The sequence below is a fragment of the Poromitra crassiceps genome (assembly GCF_964638095.1).
Source record: "Poromitra crassiceps genome assembly, chromosome: 2".
Classification (NCBI taxonomy): Eukaryota; Metazoa; Chordata; class Actinopteri; order Beryciformes; family Melamphaidae; genus Poromitra; species Poromitra crassiceps.
In genome coordinates, this window is record NC_139624.1 from 54,427,090 (window position 1) to 54,442,418 (window position 15,329).

A 15,329-nucleotide genomic window follows, 5' to 3' on the forward strand; every position below is an offset into this window, starting at 1 on the left:
TGTAGTAGAACGAAAATAAATGTTGCATTGACCATCAATCCATTTAATTAATTAATTAGTAAAAGTGGTATAACACATTGCGTTTACCGTAAAAGATGTTCACACATCTTCAAAGCTCTATGTCCCAAACGTCAAATATTGGAAACTGGTGTTACATAAAATCGCGATTGTCTCAGTCAGGTAGCCTATGTTTTGTTCGCCATTCAAGTGCGCTCCAGCCGTAATTCCCATATTTCCGACAGCTCGTGAAGACTGCAAACGCGTCAGCCACGTAGGCGACTGCCAGCATCATCTCCGCCTGGAGTCAGACTAGATCAGGGGTGGGCAATTTTTTTCCAGAGGGCCATACTGTCACATAAAGTAAGCGAAGGGCCACACATTGGACATCATACATGGCAACACTCCCGATTTTCGCGGGTGTCTCCCTATTTTTAACCCTCTCTCCCGTTGTGGTTCGTCATTTCTCCTGTTAATCCCCCAAGTGATAGTGATACAAATCCAATGGCTGTAGCAGATGAGATTTACTAACATAATTCAGCATTTTATTGAGTTTTTCTTTGAGGACGTTGGGGGCCGGATTGACATACATGTCCATACATTGCCCATGTATGGACTAGATATCCATCTTCTCTCTCTCTCCATTATTTAGGAAAATTAATTACTATTTTCTAATAATCTAGGCTAAAATATGATTCTTATTAATAATAAATATCACCATTTATTTTTCAATTTACACTATCTCCCGAGATACATTTAATAATATGGGTATACATGTAACAATTTCCCTTGGTATGAGGCTAAGTTTGTGCAAATCAGTTTATAAACACCAACTTTGGTCCAGATAGGCACAAACCATTTGAACAATTAGCCTAGATAAAAAAAAAAGCTGTTTATAGCATAATATAGTTTTTATTTAACAATTATGTTGGCCTGTTATTGCTTAATGAATTCAGGTTGTATCCTAATAAAGGCCACGCAAATTACACAGGCTGCAATTTCTCTATGAGACACTGAACAATATTCAGAGCAGCAAACAGCAGACTGAACAATCTTACAAAGAACTCAATGAAGCAGCATAGGCACAAACCATTTATTTGGCATGTGAAGAATTATCCTACATTTCCCCCCAAAACTTAATTACATTTTGAGCATCCAAAATTCGTTGATCAATTATAACTTTCATTAAACGGTAATCCAAAGCCTTTAAGCAGCATAGTATGGAGCTGTTCATAGCGTAATATACTGTTTTTATGGAACAATTCTGGTGGCCCATTATTGCTGAATGAATGGGTTCAATATGCCATCTTTCATATTCAGGTTGTATCCTAATACTACAAAGGCCATGCAAATGACACATGAGGCTATTTCTCTATGAAACACTGAACAATATTCAGTACAGCAAACTGTCAGACCGAACAAACAATCTCAGAAAGAACTCATTGAAGCAGTGTCAACGCACGGCCAATTTAGAGGCAAAGATTACAATACAGCACATTCAAGCAAAAGCTGCCACATGCAGTTTTCTAACAAATTATATGCATAAAAGGTAACTAGATTTCTCAACAATATTGCATTTGGGATGTGTGAATCAGAGTTCTTTGGACTAAGGCATACAGTGATGGATGAAACATATTTGGTCACTGAAGGATGTGGAACTTGCAGAACAACAAACCACACCAATCATTGATTATACAGGTAGGTGTTGTCCTGCTATGACATTACTGCCTGTCGCACCTCCTCCGGTGCCCAGGGGTCAGCTGGCTGCAGGGTTGTCAGCCGGGTACCGGCGATCTGCAAAATTTCGCCCCTTTGAACCTAGAACGTCTCCTGGTGGTGGAGCAGTGGCAGGGACCCCCTGCAGCCAGCCCTCGTGCTAGGTGTTGCTACGTTTATCTCCAACAACTGTCCTTCCTCCTAACCAGAGCCAAAAGCTGCTCTTCTCTGCCTCTTCAGCCAAGTCTTTTAGGGCCTTCCGTTGGTTTACTCCGGTGACTCCCGGTCTCTCGTGAGGGGAACAAAATTGGTCAGTGATGTTGTTTTCTTGTGGCCAATCTAGATTTTTTAATGTGCATTCTTAACTGTGCACTATTGGATAGTATTTTTTGGGGGCATCCTGGTAAACTTTCACCTAAATTCTCAAGAGCGAGTCGGCATACTTAAACCATGGACACCAAGCTTTCCTATTGCTTAAAAAGGTAAAATCCCAAATCACAGTATAGCACCACCTGCAGTAGCCTGTTATTCATTTTTGCCCTACTACTGCCTTTGTTGACATTCATTTGCCTGATTTAAAGACATGGGTCTGCTCTTGGTACTAGAACTGGCAGTATGTTACAGCAACACAAGTTTTAAATGAACACTGAAGCTTTAAAGGGTTTGTCTACATTCATATTCTATGTATACAATGTAGGAAAATGCACATATATTTCAGGTTACACTAGGGTCTGAAAGCTGTGGAGAGGTTACACGGCATCAGGAAGTCCTAGACCTCAAGAATCTACATGTATACGCCGTTAAATAATATACACAAAGTGGATTCAACTTAGGAATTCACCACAGATCTTCCAACATGAATGCCAGCAAAAACCAGCTACAGCAACCAATAACATCAGATAAGCCTCACCAAATTATAATCTTGTAAATCTATGATGCAACCATATATACCATACTCTTGGAAACAAAGTCTTAAAGTGTCTAAAGAGAGAATACATTTCATTCAGCAAAATAGTGCAACTGACCTTCCCCAAGCAGGGTCGTTCTAGTGCTACAACTATTGATTAGAAGTTGGCCGCCTTCATGTTTGCTTCTTATTAAGAGTTCACTAGCCACTTAGGCTCAGTGTCATCCAGTCCATTACAACTACAGACACATGGGCTACGAAAAACAAACAAAATGACGGGGAAGCTTGCCTATCACAGTAAAGCAATTAGCAACATTCACAACATCAGTGACAACATACTCAATTGAGTAAAGAAACCACCGGTCACCTAAGGCCTCGTCTTTATGTTTTGGTCCTGTGTGGAAGAGTAAAAATAAGTGCACTTTGGGGACAGAAAGGACACTTTCAAACCTGGGAATGTGGGGGTAAAAAAAAGTGTGGTTGGGGGGGGGGGGGGGGGTAAGACAACATGTAATAAATTGGAAGGTTCAAACTTTGGAAACCAATTAAATACCAACAATCACATTTCTCCCTTACTTTGCTCTCAGGTTCTGACCTCATCAAATAAAGGAAATCAAAAAGCAAATCCCTCCTTAATACCATGACTACACCAGAAACTCTAAGATTGCTCAACATTTCTAAATATTTCAAACCCCAAGACCTCAAAGCAAGTAAACAATAAACTGCATTCTAAATATTCGTCTGTACTGTACTGTACACACAAATCTTCCTTCAAGATGCCTGCAAGGGAGCGGAATTCTACCCTTTGTGCTTCAGTCATTTTCACTCTTAACTGCTGTTATATACATATATCTACAATATATCCAATGATACAAAACTAGATATAGATATATAGATGCATACTAGTTTTGTTTGAATTTTCCAATGCTGTTGTAGAGCGTGTTTGCCAACAACACTGGGTCATCATTTCTCTTTCTTTCTCTCTCTCTCTCTCTCCCTGGATGAGGAACCACCACTCACTGGGAAAGTGATGACTGTTAACAACGGACGACGACTGTGGAGGTTGAGCCCACATGGGGACACACAATGAACTCAGGAGCCATAGTGGTCCTGAAACAGAAAAGGGATAGACAGTGAGAATTTGTATTTATTTGTGTCAAACAATCTCTTTCAGAGTTGTGTATATATGTGATCTAGGTTCACACATAGTTGCATTTCTGACCGACCTGGATGGTGCTGTTGATGGAACTGACCACCCCACTGGCCATGACGGAGAGTTTTCCTGCCACTGAACGCACCCCGAGTTTCAGCTGGGACATGTCTGGAGCGCTGGGCACCATGTTGCTCAGGCGGTACGAACTCACTGCGTACACACAAGATCAAAACACGTAAGCAGACAGACTGAGATGCACAATTCATAGTGTCTTTAGTTTCCAACACAGTTTCTCTGGCAGTTTAAATGGCAGGTAAATCATGACCTGAATTATTTATGCGAAGGCAGCCATTTCCTTACCAGTCTGCTTCTTGGGATCATCAAACAGGTCGGCTGAACTTATAGCCGAGCTCCCAGTAAATCTTTCCAGTCGTGACTTGGCCTCATACTGAACAACACAAGCGTACACAAAAGAAGTAGAAGAAAAAGAAGAAAGATTTTTTTTAGTACACACACCCCCATCAAGTTGAGGCACAGTACAATATATCTGCCAGAAATTATAAATATGGTATGATAGGTGAAACATCACTTTGAACATCTATAATCAAAAGATACTGGATAGAAATCAACTCTCATCATACACATGATAAGATACGATATATGATATGATATATGATGAATAATGTGTTGTGCGTTTCTGTACCTCAGAGTTGTCCTGTTTGCCAAAGTACATGTCAGAAGAGATGGCTTTGACGTCATCTCCAAACTTTTTCTGTGCTTCTCCTGTGTCAGAGAATGGGACTGGCTCGGGTTTCCGCCTGGCTGTGGTCCTGATGATGGGGAATAATAAGAAATGGAATCAAACTATAAACAATAAATGTGTTTGTACTTCTATGAAAAGTATGTCTATCTATCTGTGAGGTTAACTTGTGGAATGGTGTGGATGAGGAGCTCAAACAAAGTACAAACCTAACTCTATTGAAGAAAATATACAAAATAAATATATTTTAGAGGTATATGGATGAGGAAGGGTTGTGTGAAATGTAGAATTATTTTTGTTTTATGTGGACTACTATACTATAGACGTGCCTAATGCTAACCCTTCAGGTAGACGTGTGCACATACTGTATGGTGGTACATTTGTATGCACTTTAAGTTGTGTGGATGGGTAGGATGAATTGTGTATGGGCGTATATGTGCGGTGATGGTAACAGGCACAGTAGTCTCACTTTCCAGACTATCTAGTAGGCACAGTAATGGTATATGAACATGGTAATAAGTATAGTAAATTAGTAATATATTGTATCAGAATCAGAATCAGAATCAGAAAGACTTTAATGATCCCCGGGGGGAAATTGGGACAAGTTACAGTAGCTCGCTCACAGAACACACATAGTGTGTGTCGTAGTAGTAATAATATATCTATAGATATAAGGAAATATCCAGTATCTAAAAAAATGATGTATGAATTCATGGGCAAAGGCTAATGTGGTACAATATGGTATACATTTATATATAGAAGTAAGTATAGAACTAAGTATTAATTTTCTTTAATCTGTAAACAGGAGTTTATAAACATTAGGATATTACCTACTCCTTTTTGAACATGTAATATATAGGCTATATTTTTTGTTTTGGTTGAATTTGCTGATTGATTTTCTGTAAAGGCTTCTTGTTTTTGTTTTCATTATTATTGTTGCTCTTATGATTGTTTTGTTCGTCTGTCTTTTTTTGATCTTTACATGTTCAAAATCAAACAATCAGTTTTGAAAATTAAAGCAATAATGGCATATTCTGAAAGCAAACTTTGATTTTGATTGCAAAGACATTGGTAGGTTAAAGATTTATACAGTATTATGCTTCTGTGATGTGCTGAAAATATCACCATCAACACCTTGTTTCCAGTGTATTTATCTGGAATCTGTGCGGCACACACAGACAAAATAGAGGAAATAGATGTTAGTGGAGGTGGAGCCTGGGAAATGAGGGCTGACTTGAATGAGCAGCTAGTCATCCCAGCATATATAGTTAGCACCCGACTACGGCCGGAATTGTTACTGTGGTCTGAGGTAGAGAAGATAGTTTATTTTATCTAACTCACGGTCCCCTGGGAAGAACGAGTTGAGGAGGCTAATGAGCGCAAGAAAGCTAGGTATGCTGAGATGGCAGCAGAGGCAGAGCAGTGAGATTGGAGGACGAGTGCGGCCTGTAGAGGTGGGCTGCCGTGGTTTTGTGGCAAAGTCTGTTATTGCTCTACTAACTGGGCATTTGTGGATGGAGCTTGAAACTTGCGGTTAGCAACATGTCTCTGGCAGCAGAACGAGCAAGTGAATGGCTGTGGTTAAGGAGGAAAAATATTAGCTGGGGAGCTCGCTAAGGTAAGATTGATTGATTGCTTTTGTTGCTGGTCATGATTGACGGTCCGCATCAACAGGGATGAATCATTGACAGTGGTACTGGTGGTGTAATTAAGAATGTCATACAGAACCGAGCTGGATAGCAAGGCTAAGACTAGGTTAATACTAGGTTGATGGAAGGCATAGATGGTGAGGTAAAATGGAGTTGTGCGGTGGTAGCATGGAGGGGGGTGTTTCCAGGATGCTGGATTACACCGTTACACCTTCTTGAGGTGTCGTGGGTCTAACTTAACGAAACATCGGTGAAGGAAGGTGCCCAGTTGAAAACCCCAATGACATGCTTCATACTGCTGTTGGCTAGGGTTGGTAACTGGTGATTTGTATGTTTGTTAGCTTGTTAGCTTGCTGCTAGACTCAGCCCTCAGTCTTAATCCGTTTCACTCCTGTAAGACTGAGAATATTACTATTTAAATCTTTGCATAACGTTAGGTGGCGCTGTTGGAAGCCTTGCATCGGAGAACCAATCATGAGTGTTGTGGGCGGGCCTGCTTTCTGGGGGCAGTTCTCATGCAGAACCCGTGTCTCGCAAAACATCGCCGCTTTTGCGGAGAAACATATTACCGGTAATCACTTAGAAACAAACATAACCTGTTAATAGGACGTGTTTCATCCGGCCCCGGCGGCTAGAGGTCTTTCCCCCAGCGATAAGCCCGACTCCCGAGGCTAACGTTACAGAGCCTGCTGATGACTCACAGTAGCAAGCGGACCACTTCCGGGTAGGAAACATTATTGTAAAATAAACAACAGGTATAAACTCTCTTTGCAGCACATCAGTGTCTTGCTCTATATTGGAACTATGAAACATTGCATTGCCGCTACCAAATAAAATTCTAATAATAAATGTAGGCGTGTCTGCTGCCGGCCGTTCTCGCCGGGCTCGGACAGACAGTTTCTGACAGTGAAATTCCCAGACGTTTGGTGGCGCAGCTCACCAAACGTCTGGGAGCCGAGACTAGCTTGCTGCTAGCTTGTTTGTTTGTTAGTTTTTAATCTAGATCGGGCTTCTAAATGTGTTTTACCTCGGATTTTGGCACAAGGGATAGTAACATCTTGTCCTGTGTATTAATAAATGTAGGTGTCATCATGTTCAGTCTAGTCCATTAAAATGGGTGCTGAAAGGAAGCAGACGCTGCTACAGTATGTGTCTGTTCCACCTGGGCCTTACAGCGAGTGCAACAAGCCTCTGTTCTTACAGGACCAGCCAATAGTAAGGGTCAGGGCCATAGTTCGTTGTGTGAAGGCATGGCAGCTCTGTGACAGTGATTGTGCTTCAACACACAAGCTCCTACCGGTCATCCAGTGAGGATATAGTGGAGGTCAGGTAGAAGTCCGGCTCTGGTTTCTTGCTCTCCTTCAGCCAGCCTCCTCCTCCTCCATCACCCCAGCGGGAGGAAAAACTATCTGAGGTTTCTGTCTGATCCTCAAACCTGGACAAGCTCCTAAAGAACCCAATAGTTCAGAATAATGTGGCAGGGAATAGAAAATCATCCTATATTTTAGCTTAATGTTTCCTGTATAGCATTAGCTAGCATGTGTATGAATTACTTTATTAATTCACTAGCATTGATTAATTCCTAGGCTCGCTGCGCGTCGCATACGCGGCCTGCTCTATGACATCACTGATGACAACATCACGGATGACATCACTGATGACATCATCACTGCACTGATGACATCATCACTGATGTCATCACATCTTTAGGTAATTAGGGCAATCACCTAATTAAAAAATCCGGCTCCGTAAGGTCACCCGCTGAAACTTTCAGCCCGATCGCACATAAAACGTGCAAACATAAACTTCTGCACACATGCACACACACACAGACACTTCTCATGCTTATTAGTAGATATAGGAGGATGCTTGCAGTAGGGCAGTGGGTCCCAAACTTTTTTGGCTTCAGTACCCCCTTTCCCTGATTTCTGAATCCAAGTACCCCCTTTACCCAACTACATTTTGCTTAGAAAACTGCAAGAGGAAACTGCATTTGATGCAATGAATGAATGATAACCCACCTTTTGAAGAACATAACATTAAACAATAATAAATGGAGTGAAATGGTTGCAATTAGTGCCTCCTGAGCAGATTTATTTTACCATTTCGTTTATTTTTATTCTTACATTCTTACATTTTTCTATTTCCCCCTTTCTCTCAAGTACGCCCTGTAGTACCTCCACGTACCCCTAGGCGTACGCGTACCCCAGTTTGGGAACCACTGCAGTAGGGTATACTGAAAAAGTCACAGAATTTTACATCGGTGACATTAAGATCATTAAAAAGAAATACATAAAAGGACATCTTTGTTCAAATGAAACAAGACAAGAAAAGAAAGGTGAGACACTGTTGATATGTTGTTCAAAATGTTCCAATTTGCTCTGTGTGTGTGTGTGTGTGTGTGTGTGTGAGTGAGTGAGTGTGTGTGTGTGTGAGTGAGTGAGTGAGTGAGAGAGAGAGAGTGAGAGAGAGAGAGAGAGAGAGAGAGAGAGAGAGAGAGAGAGAGACACACACTGTACAGTTGATATTTATTGTTTGTTTACAATAAATACTGTTATTTGGAATAAATTTGCCTCCTGCGTGAACTGTGCATAGCTGAATAGACTGTATTTTAACGTCGGTCATATGGTGGTACTTGGAGAGCCAACTACTTTCTCAGGTGGTACTTGGTGTAAAAAGGTTGGGAACCACTGGTCTAGATAAGTAAAAAAAAAATAAGGTTACGTCCTGTACAGTTTATCAAAGAAGAGGCAAGGTGGATACACATATGAAGTTCTCATGAACCAGCATCATAGAAAAAAAAATGGACAAGCTATTTTAAAATGCTTGATTAAACAGCCTAACTGTGGTATGCAGCGTTTAATTTTTCAGTTGGTTTGTTTTGGCCTTAAAAGCCAATTTGTTTTAGCTTCTTAATGTTCTGGCAGTACAGCCGCCTCGCATTGGTGGCAATACATCATGCAGGGGATGTTGTGGTTTCTGCATGTCCCTTATCAAATTCACAGCAGCCTCCTCCCTCCTATTTTGAAGTGAAGGCAGTACTTGTTAACCCTGTGAGGCAGCTGGATTCACCTGAGAATCCATCTTGCCATGCTCCAAACTACTGGTGTGAATCCTATGAGGCAGCTATGGGTGCCAGCGAGAAGCCAGCCCATGATGGACAGATGGCTCATCCAATCACGTGCCAGGTATTTTTTTAAAGTGCCTGCCCCTTTTAAACTGTTCCTGTCCCTGAGTCAGTTCCCAGATGGAGAACCATCTGGCAGCATCAGTTTATTTTTTTTATCCCATTTTCTCCCCAATTGTACTTCGGCAATTATTCCCCCTGCTGCCCCGGTCGCTGCTCCACCCTCTGCCGAAACTAGCACCATGCTTCCTCAGAGACATGAGCAGTAGCCAGCCGCTTCATTTCACCTGACAGCTGGAGCCTCACCGGCAGGACGTAGCACGTGGGAGGATCACGCTATTCCAACCAGTTCCCTTCCCTCTGAACAGGTGCCCCGACCGAACAGAGGAGGCGCTAGTGCAGCCAGCGACCAGGACAAATACCCTCAAACCGGCTTCCCTCCAACAGAGACGAGCCCATGGACCCTTCTCACGGGGGCCATTTTGTGTCGAAAAGGCAGGGGAAACACAGGTGCAAGCAAAACACTAATGAGGGTTTCCAACTTCCATGATTGGAATTTGGAAACCCTCATTAGTGTTTTGCTTGCACCTGTGTTTATTCTGCCTTTTCGACACAAAATTGCCCCCGTGAGAAGGGTCTATAGACCAAATCAGCGGGATGTTTACATTTACTTCCGGGTACCCCTGGGTCCACACATTATAATGGTGGTGAACGGCACAAACTGACATGTTGAAGACAAAAACAGACAAAGAAGACAAAAATGGTTCGTCCGTGTTGTGTTGTTGTTTAATATCATTCATAACAACACTTTCACTAACGTTAGTGGAGACCAGACTAGCTAATTTACCTGTTGGACCAGACCAGAGTAGACTTGACGCTAAATTAAATTAACGTGGCGTCAGTAGCTCTGTTTGTAACGTTAAGGTAACCTCGCGTCACCAGGCTCTTCTACGTTAACGAGTCTGCAAAACAGCGAGTTTGACAGACAAACAAACGTTATTAGCTAGCTAACACTACATAAAACAAACACAGAAGAAAGGCTAGATACGTCGGACAAGCATGTTTACCAACCGTTTAACCATTTAAATTGAAAGTAGTCGGCCGAAAACAACGAGAGGGTTTGACAGCATTTATTTGACAACACGCACATTTAAACCTGCCGCCTTCCCCAAGTGGTACCCGGAAGTAAATTTGTTTACATGGTGACGTCACGGTGATTTGGTCTATAGTGCCTGTACCAAGCCGGAGGTAACGCGCGGATGCGAAACTGTGCCCCTCGCGTTGGTAGCCAGGGACTTTACCGCTACACTACCCGGATGCCCCCATCTGGCAGCATCAGGTTAAGTACTTGTGAGTACTTCTAATAATTTTACAGGCAGTTTGTTGGAGATGTATGAGAGTTAAAACACTATAATTAACAGATGGAGCAGAATGGCCTTAGTTATCTGACCTTGTGCCGAAGGAGCCTTCGTCATCCTCTTCCTCGGTGTACCGCCGACCCTTGTTGCTCTTGGCCCCCATTGGACTCTCCTGCTGGATGGTGTGCATGTCTGACATCACTGAGTGAGACATCCCTGCGCTGAGAGGCACAAGAACATAGAAATAGGGAATTGTAAAGTTACCGGAAGAAATAAAACATGGTCAAATGCAATGTAGATCTTCCATATCACTTGTTATCATTATAGTGATGTTATAGCCATGTGGATGAAGTACAGGTTTATTAATTTTTATCATACCCCCTGATGCTTAGGCCCATGCCCAGTCTCTCAGCCTGATCCTTGTTCTTCCCCTCCAACCCCTTCAACGTTCGCTCTTCTCTTCTCTGCTGCTCCAGATCTTTGTAAGCCAGGCGCAGGGAAGGAGCGCTGAGAGGAGGGGGGCAGGTGAGTTAAAAAGTGACAAACAGAAAACAGAAAAGGTAGAAAAGCCTCCGGAGAGAGCATCCTGCAAGACAGCCAAATCCTATCAGGCACACTCACATGGGTTCGTCAGATTGAGTGCTCTTCTTGACAGTGGTGGTGTTTTCCTCTTTCTCCCTGAGCTTGTCCACAGCTTGAGCCTTCTTCTCCAGGTCTGAGAAACTCTGGTTGCTGACCTTCTGAGCGCCCAGACCGATCTTCTTAGAGCCCAGCTACACACAAACACAAACATTAGATCTTCTTAGAGCCCAGCTACACACAAACACAAACATTAGATCTTCTTAGAGCCCAGCTACACACAAACATTTTAGATCAAATGCACTCTGGCACTTTGACTCAAAGCAGTCATAATGCCAGTGTTGTAGTACTGGAGTTATGGACTCATTTTCAGGACTCGTGACTTGACTTGGACTTGAGCACTGATGACTGACTAGACTCCAGCATTCATGCATTCAGACTCGAAAGTTGGAGACGAGGACTCAGACTTGTTAATTGATATATATATATATTTTTTTTTAATAGGCCGGAATAATATGGCATAAGATATTGATAGATATATAACACCCGTGACATTATTCAATTTCATGCAAGGGCAGTCATGCGTGTTCCCACCTACTGTACATGCGGATTCATGCTCATGTTCAGCTCCAGACTCGGACTCAGGTAATGGGGACTCGACTCAGACTTGACTCTTTTTTGGGGACTCTGACTTGGACACTGGGGACTCGAGACTCGATCCGGACTCAAGATATAGTGACTCGACTACAACACTGCATCATGCGCACACTTGCACAATCCAACGGCAAAATATTTGTCCAAGCCCAAATAAATACACAGCGACATCATGAGTCTACTTCCAAGACATGACTTAGTACATACAGTACTTAGTACATACTTAGTACATACCGTTTTCTTGGCACCAGCTGGCTTCTTCTTGAGAAAAGACGGCGGCTCTGGAGAGAGTGAAGAATAGTCAAGTTACATCTCCCACAGTTTAGGACACATTAATGTCCCACAGTTTAGGACACATAAACAAGGCATTTCCTTCTGCTAAATGTCATTATTTAAGTCAATGGGAGAGGACTTGACATGATATAAGCCTATGGCAAACCTGGATTGGCTTTTGGAGAAATGCTCAACATATCCACACTAGGACCATCCTCTGGATTACCTGAGGAGAACAGAACGATGCGTTCATTGATTGCCTGAAGTAAAGTACTAGTGCATATGGGTGTGCCACATGAACTGGATTGATATGAATACAACTGGTGCCAATTAGTTTGTGAGAGATCTTTGTACAGCATGTATTATTCAGCAGAAACACTGCATACCGTTTTTGTCTGCCTCTGTTTCCAGGGTTGAGGGCTTCTCTGATGCGGGGGAGCTGAGAGTCATTTGGGCTGTGTTCACAATCTCCGGAGGAGCCTGGGCATTACACAAGACACATGTGAAGATTACCTATCCAAGTCACTACACAAATATCCATCAACACATACATGAAGGTATGTATGTGTGTGTGTGTGTGTGTGTGTGTGTGTGTGTGTGTGTGTGTGTGCGTGTGTGTGTGTGTGTGTGTGTGTGTGTGTGTGTATATATATATATATATATATATATGTTCAGAGATACAAGCTCACTCCCATATACCTGTGAGAGCATGCTGAAGAAATCCACCTGCTTGTCATCTGGTGATGTTGGGGAGAGAGGAGCCTGGCTGTCAAGCCATAACTGTACAGAAGAGGAGCAGTAAAACTTATACAGGGGCATCTTTACTGACACACATATATTTTATGCAAAGTACGATGAAGAAGTACACAAGAAGCCAACCTTTTTTAGATATAAATTTACATCTAACATAAAAGGGCAAACCTACGTATGTATGTATGTATGTCTGTATGTACATATGTTCTCTGTTGCATTTTCTTTGAACACCGTCGGCCCGATTTTTGAATTAGGTCATTATAGCCAGTTAAATGGCCAAAAATTAGTCATAGCACTACCTGGAGGCAGCCAGCAAGTGTTACGCAACGCAACACAACGCGCACACACACACACACACACACACACACACACACACACACACACACACACACACACACACACACACACACACACACACACACACACACACACACACACACACACACACAATATTGAACCAACATGTCTGCACTGCAGTACCTCAGTGCCATGGCGTCTGGTGGCTTGTGTGGCTAAAGTCTTGATCTTCTCTCTGTACAGCTGGGCAGCTCTGCTGTTGTACTTTGCATTGGCGGCGCTGGTTGCGCAGGCATGCTGGTTGAAAAATACAATCTGTCCATAGGAAGGCAGATACATATATATGATTGAAACACTCGTTCTTGTGTGCAGCAATAATTAAATAGCTTAGGTAACAAATGTATCGGTGTGTTTCCCATGCAATGCTGGGATTCGAGATTTGAGTCTGTTGATGGTAGCCTGCTGCTTTTTCCCTGTTAAGGTACTAACCGCACTGGAATTGCCTCCCACTTGCATACATCTTAGTTGGAACCAGGACCAGTTAGAATCCAGCTCAGTGGACCTGTGTAACACAAAACATTTTTTAGGAGTTGAAGAAAACCACAATTTCAGGCACAAAAAGACCACCCCCAGAGGACATATCTCCTTACCGGATAAAGGACAAGTGGACCCCCAGAGACCTGTGTGTCCCTGAGCAGTCTATACACAGGAACACTCCATAAGTGATACTGGCCCAGCTGGGGTTTTTAGCTGAGCAGTCAAAGCAAACCTATGGGAAAGAGAGCGCAGGGCACTAAAAACAAAGGTTTATGCCAAATATAAACACATTTTAATAGGACAGCAAAAAAATCTGAAGCTTTTCTGTACCAACTCCCTCTCAGTACAGCCTAAAATCAATAAGAGATGAGCAAGCAAACACCATGGAGCATGTTTGCCAGATGAAAACAACCACCAAAGGTGCAACCATGTGACATGGAGGTCCGAAGTGAATAAATAAATAAAATAAAATAAAATACACAAGGCTTATTTCTTCAACAAATAAAGCACTAATATTCCTATATGACATTATAGTATGTCTGTGTTATTCAATGCAACAGTGAGTTTATAGTAACCTTATCATGGTAGCAACGTTGTACTTGTACCGCCTGTCACTTTGCCTTGCTAGCTTTGTACTTTGCCACACTTGGCTGTAAATACTCTGTTCATATCTTGTATATGCTGTAAATTGATTCGTATTTACTGTGTTGTCTATGTATCTTTTATCTTGTGCACCAACTACGCCAAGTCAATTTCTTTCTATGTACAAACATACTTTGGCAGAATAAAATTATTCTGATTCTATTTAATCTGGGGAACCGCATGTTGCGGTTAAAATGCGTGTTGAAAAGACAGCAATGTTTAAACGTGTGATAATGTGTGATAGCTAGGCAATATATTATGCAAACAGCTGTTAGTGAAGTTCATTCAATGTATGCTACGTTAACTGCTAAAGTGATGCAATGTAGCTTGTGTAAAGAGATATTTAACTATGCATGGCGTCTGCGTTAGGATAAAGTCTTATTATACCATGCAAAATCAAGGCCTTGAGCAACATTACAGTCCAAAGTAACGTAGCTAAATGCAAGCCTAAACAAATGGGTAACTGTCAAATGTAGCTAACGTTAGCTATGTTGTCAGCTCCCATTCACTTATCTAACGCTAGTGCTAGCCAACTGTTTTCCTGTAAAGCTCACAGGGACCATAATATGTATCGTTATTCAACTGACAACCAACTATTGTACCTTTTATCAGATAATTGTAAGTCGATAACCTACGCATCTTTCTCAGAGTGCGACGTGTCAAGTAACGTTGTTTGTTGAGCTTACTTCCTTGTTGGAGAAAGGAGACTGCCGTTTTAAACTCTCACCTTATTTGTAGCGATGGATCGTAGTCGTTTGAAAATAGCAGAAATATCTTGCTTGCTAGGCTCCGACATTTTTCTACCTGTTGGTAACACCTGATTACAAAGTAGCATGAAAATCAGCTGTTTTGCTTATTAATAGCCTCTATGCGACACGTCAGGAGAACACCATGGTCTGACTCTGATTGGTCAACATAATGACAGGT

At 42.1% G+C, this 15,329-nt stretch overlaps 1 protein-coding gene across 1 annotated transcript; it reads right to left on the reverse strand.

The window, feature by feature from the left end:
* Positions 1-1,072: 1,072 nt before the first annotated feature.
* On the reverse strand, positions 1,073-15,251 carry arfgap3 (ADP-ribosylation factor GTPase activating protein 3). Its single transcript, XM_083652390.1, has 16 exons — positions 15,130-15,251; positions 13,874-13,992; positions 13,713-13,785; positions 13,407-13,538; positions 12,873-12,953; positions 12,560-12,653; positions 12,340-12,399; positions 12,135-12,181; positions 11,289-11,440; positions 11,046-11,174; positions 10,760-10,888; positions 7,480-7,629; positions 4,477-4,603; positions 4,134-4,221; positions 3,847-3,983; positions 1,073-3,730 (listed from the first exon to the last, which is right to left on the reverse strand). Exons 1-16 carry the CDS (start codon positions 15,235-15,237, stop codon positions 3,713-3,715), a joined length of 1,644 nt encoding a protein of 547 aa, XP_083508516.1. The 5' UTR covers positions 15,238-15,251; the 3' UTR covers positions 1,073-3,712.
* Positions 15,252-15,329: the final 78 nt, after the last annotated feature.

Bases quoted from the DNA above. Each gene is read 5' to 3' on its own strand.
- arfgap3 (XM_083652390.1), bottom strand. From the start codon at position 15,237: ATGCTACTTTGTAATCAGGTGTTACCAACAGGTAGAAAAATGTCGGAG. The intron at 13,786-13,873 runs GTAAGGAGATAT...TGTGTTACACAG, and splicing joins GTCCACTTGTCCTTTATCCG to GTCCACTGAGCTGGATTCTA. The intron at 11,441-12,134 runs GTATGTACTAAG...GTTTGTGTGTAG, and splicing joins CAGCTGGTGCCAAGAAAACG to CTGGGCTCTAAGAAGATCGG.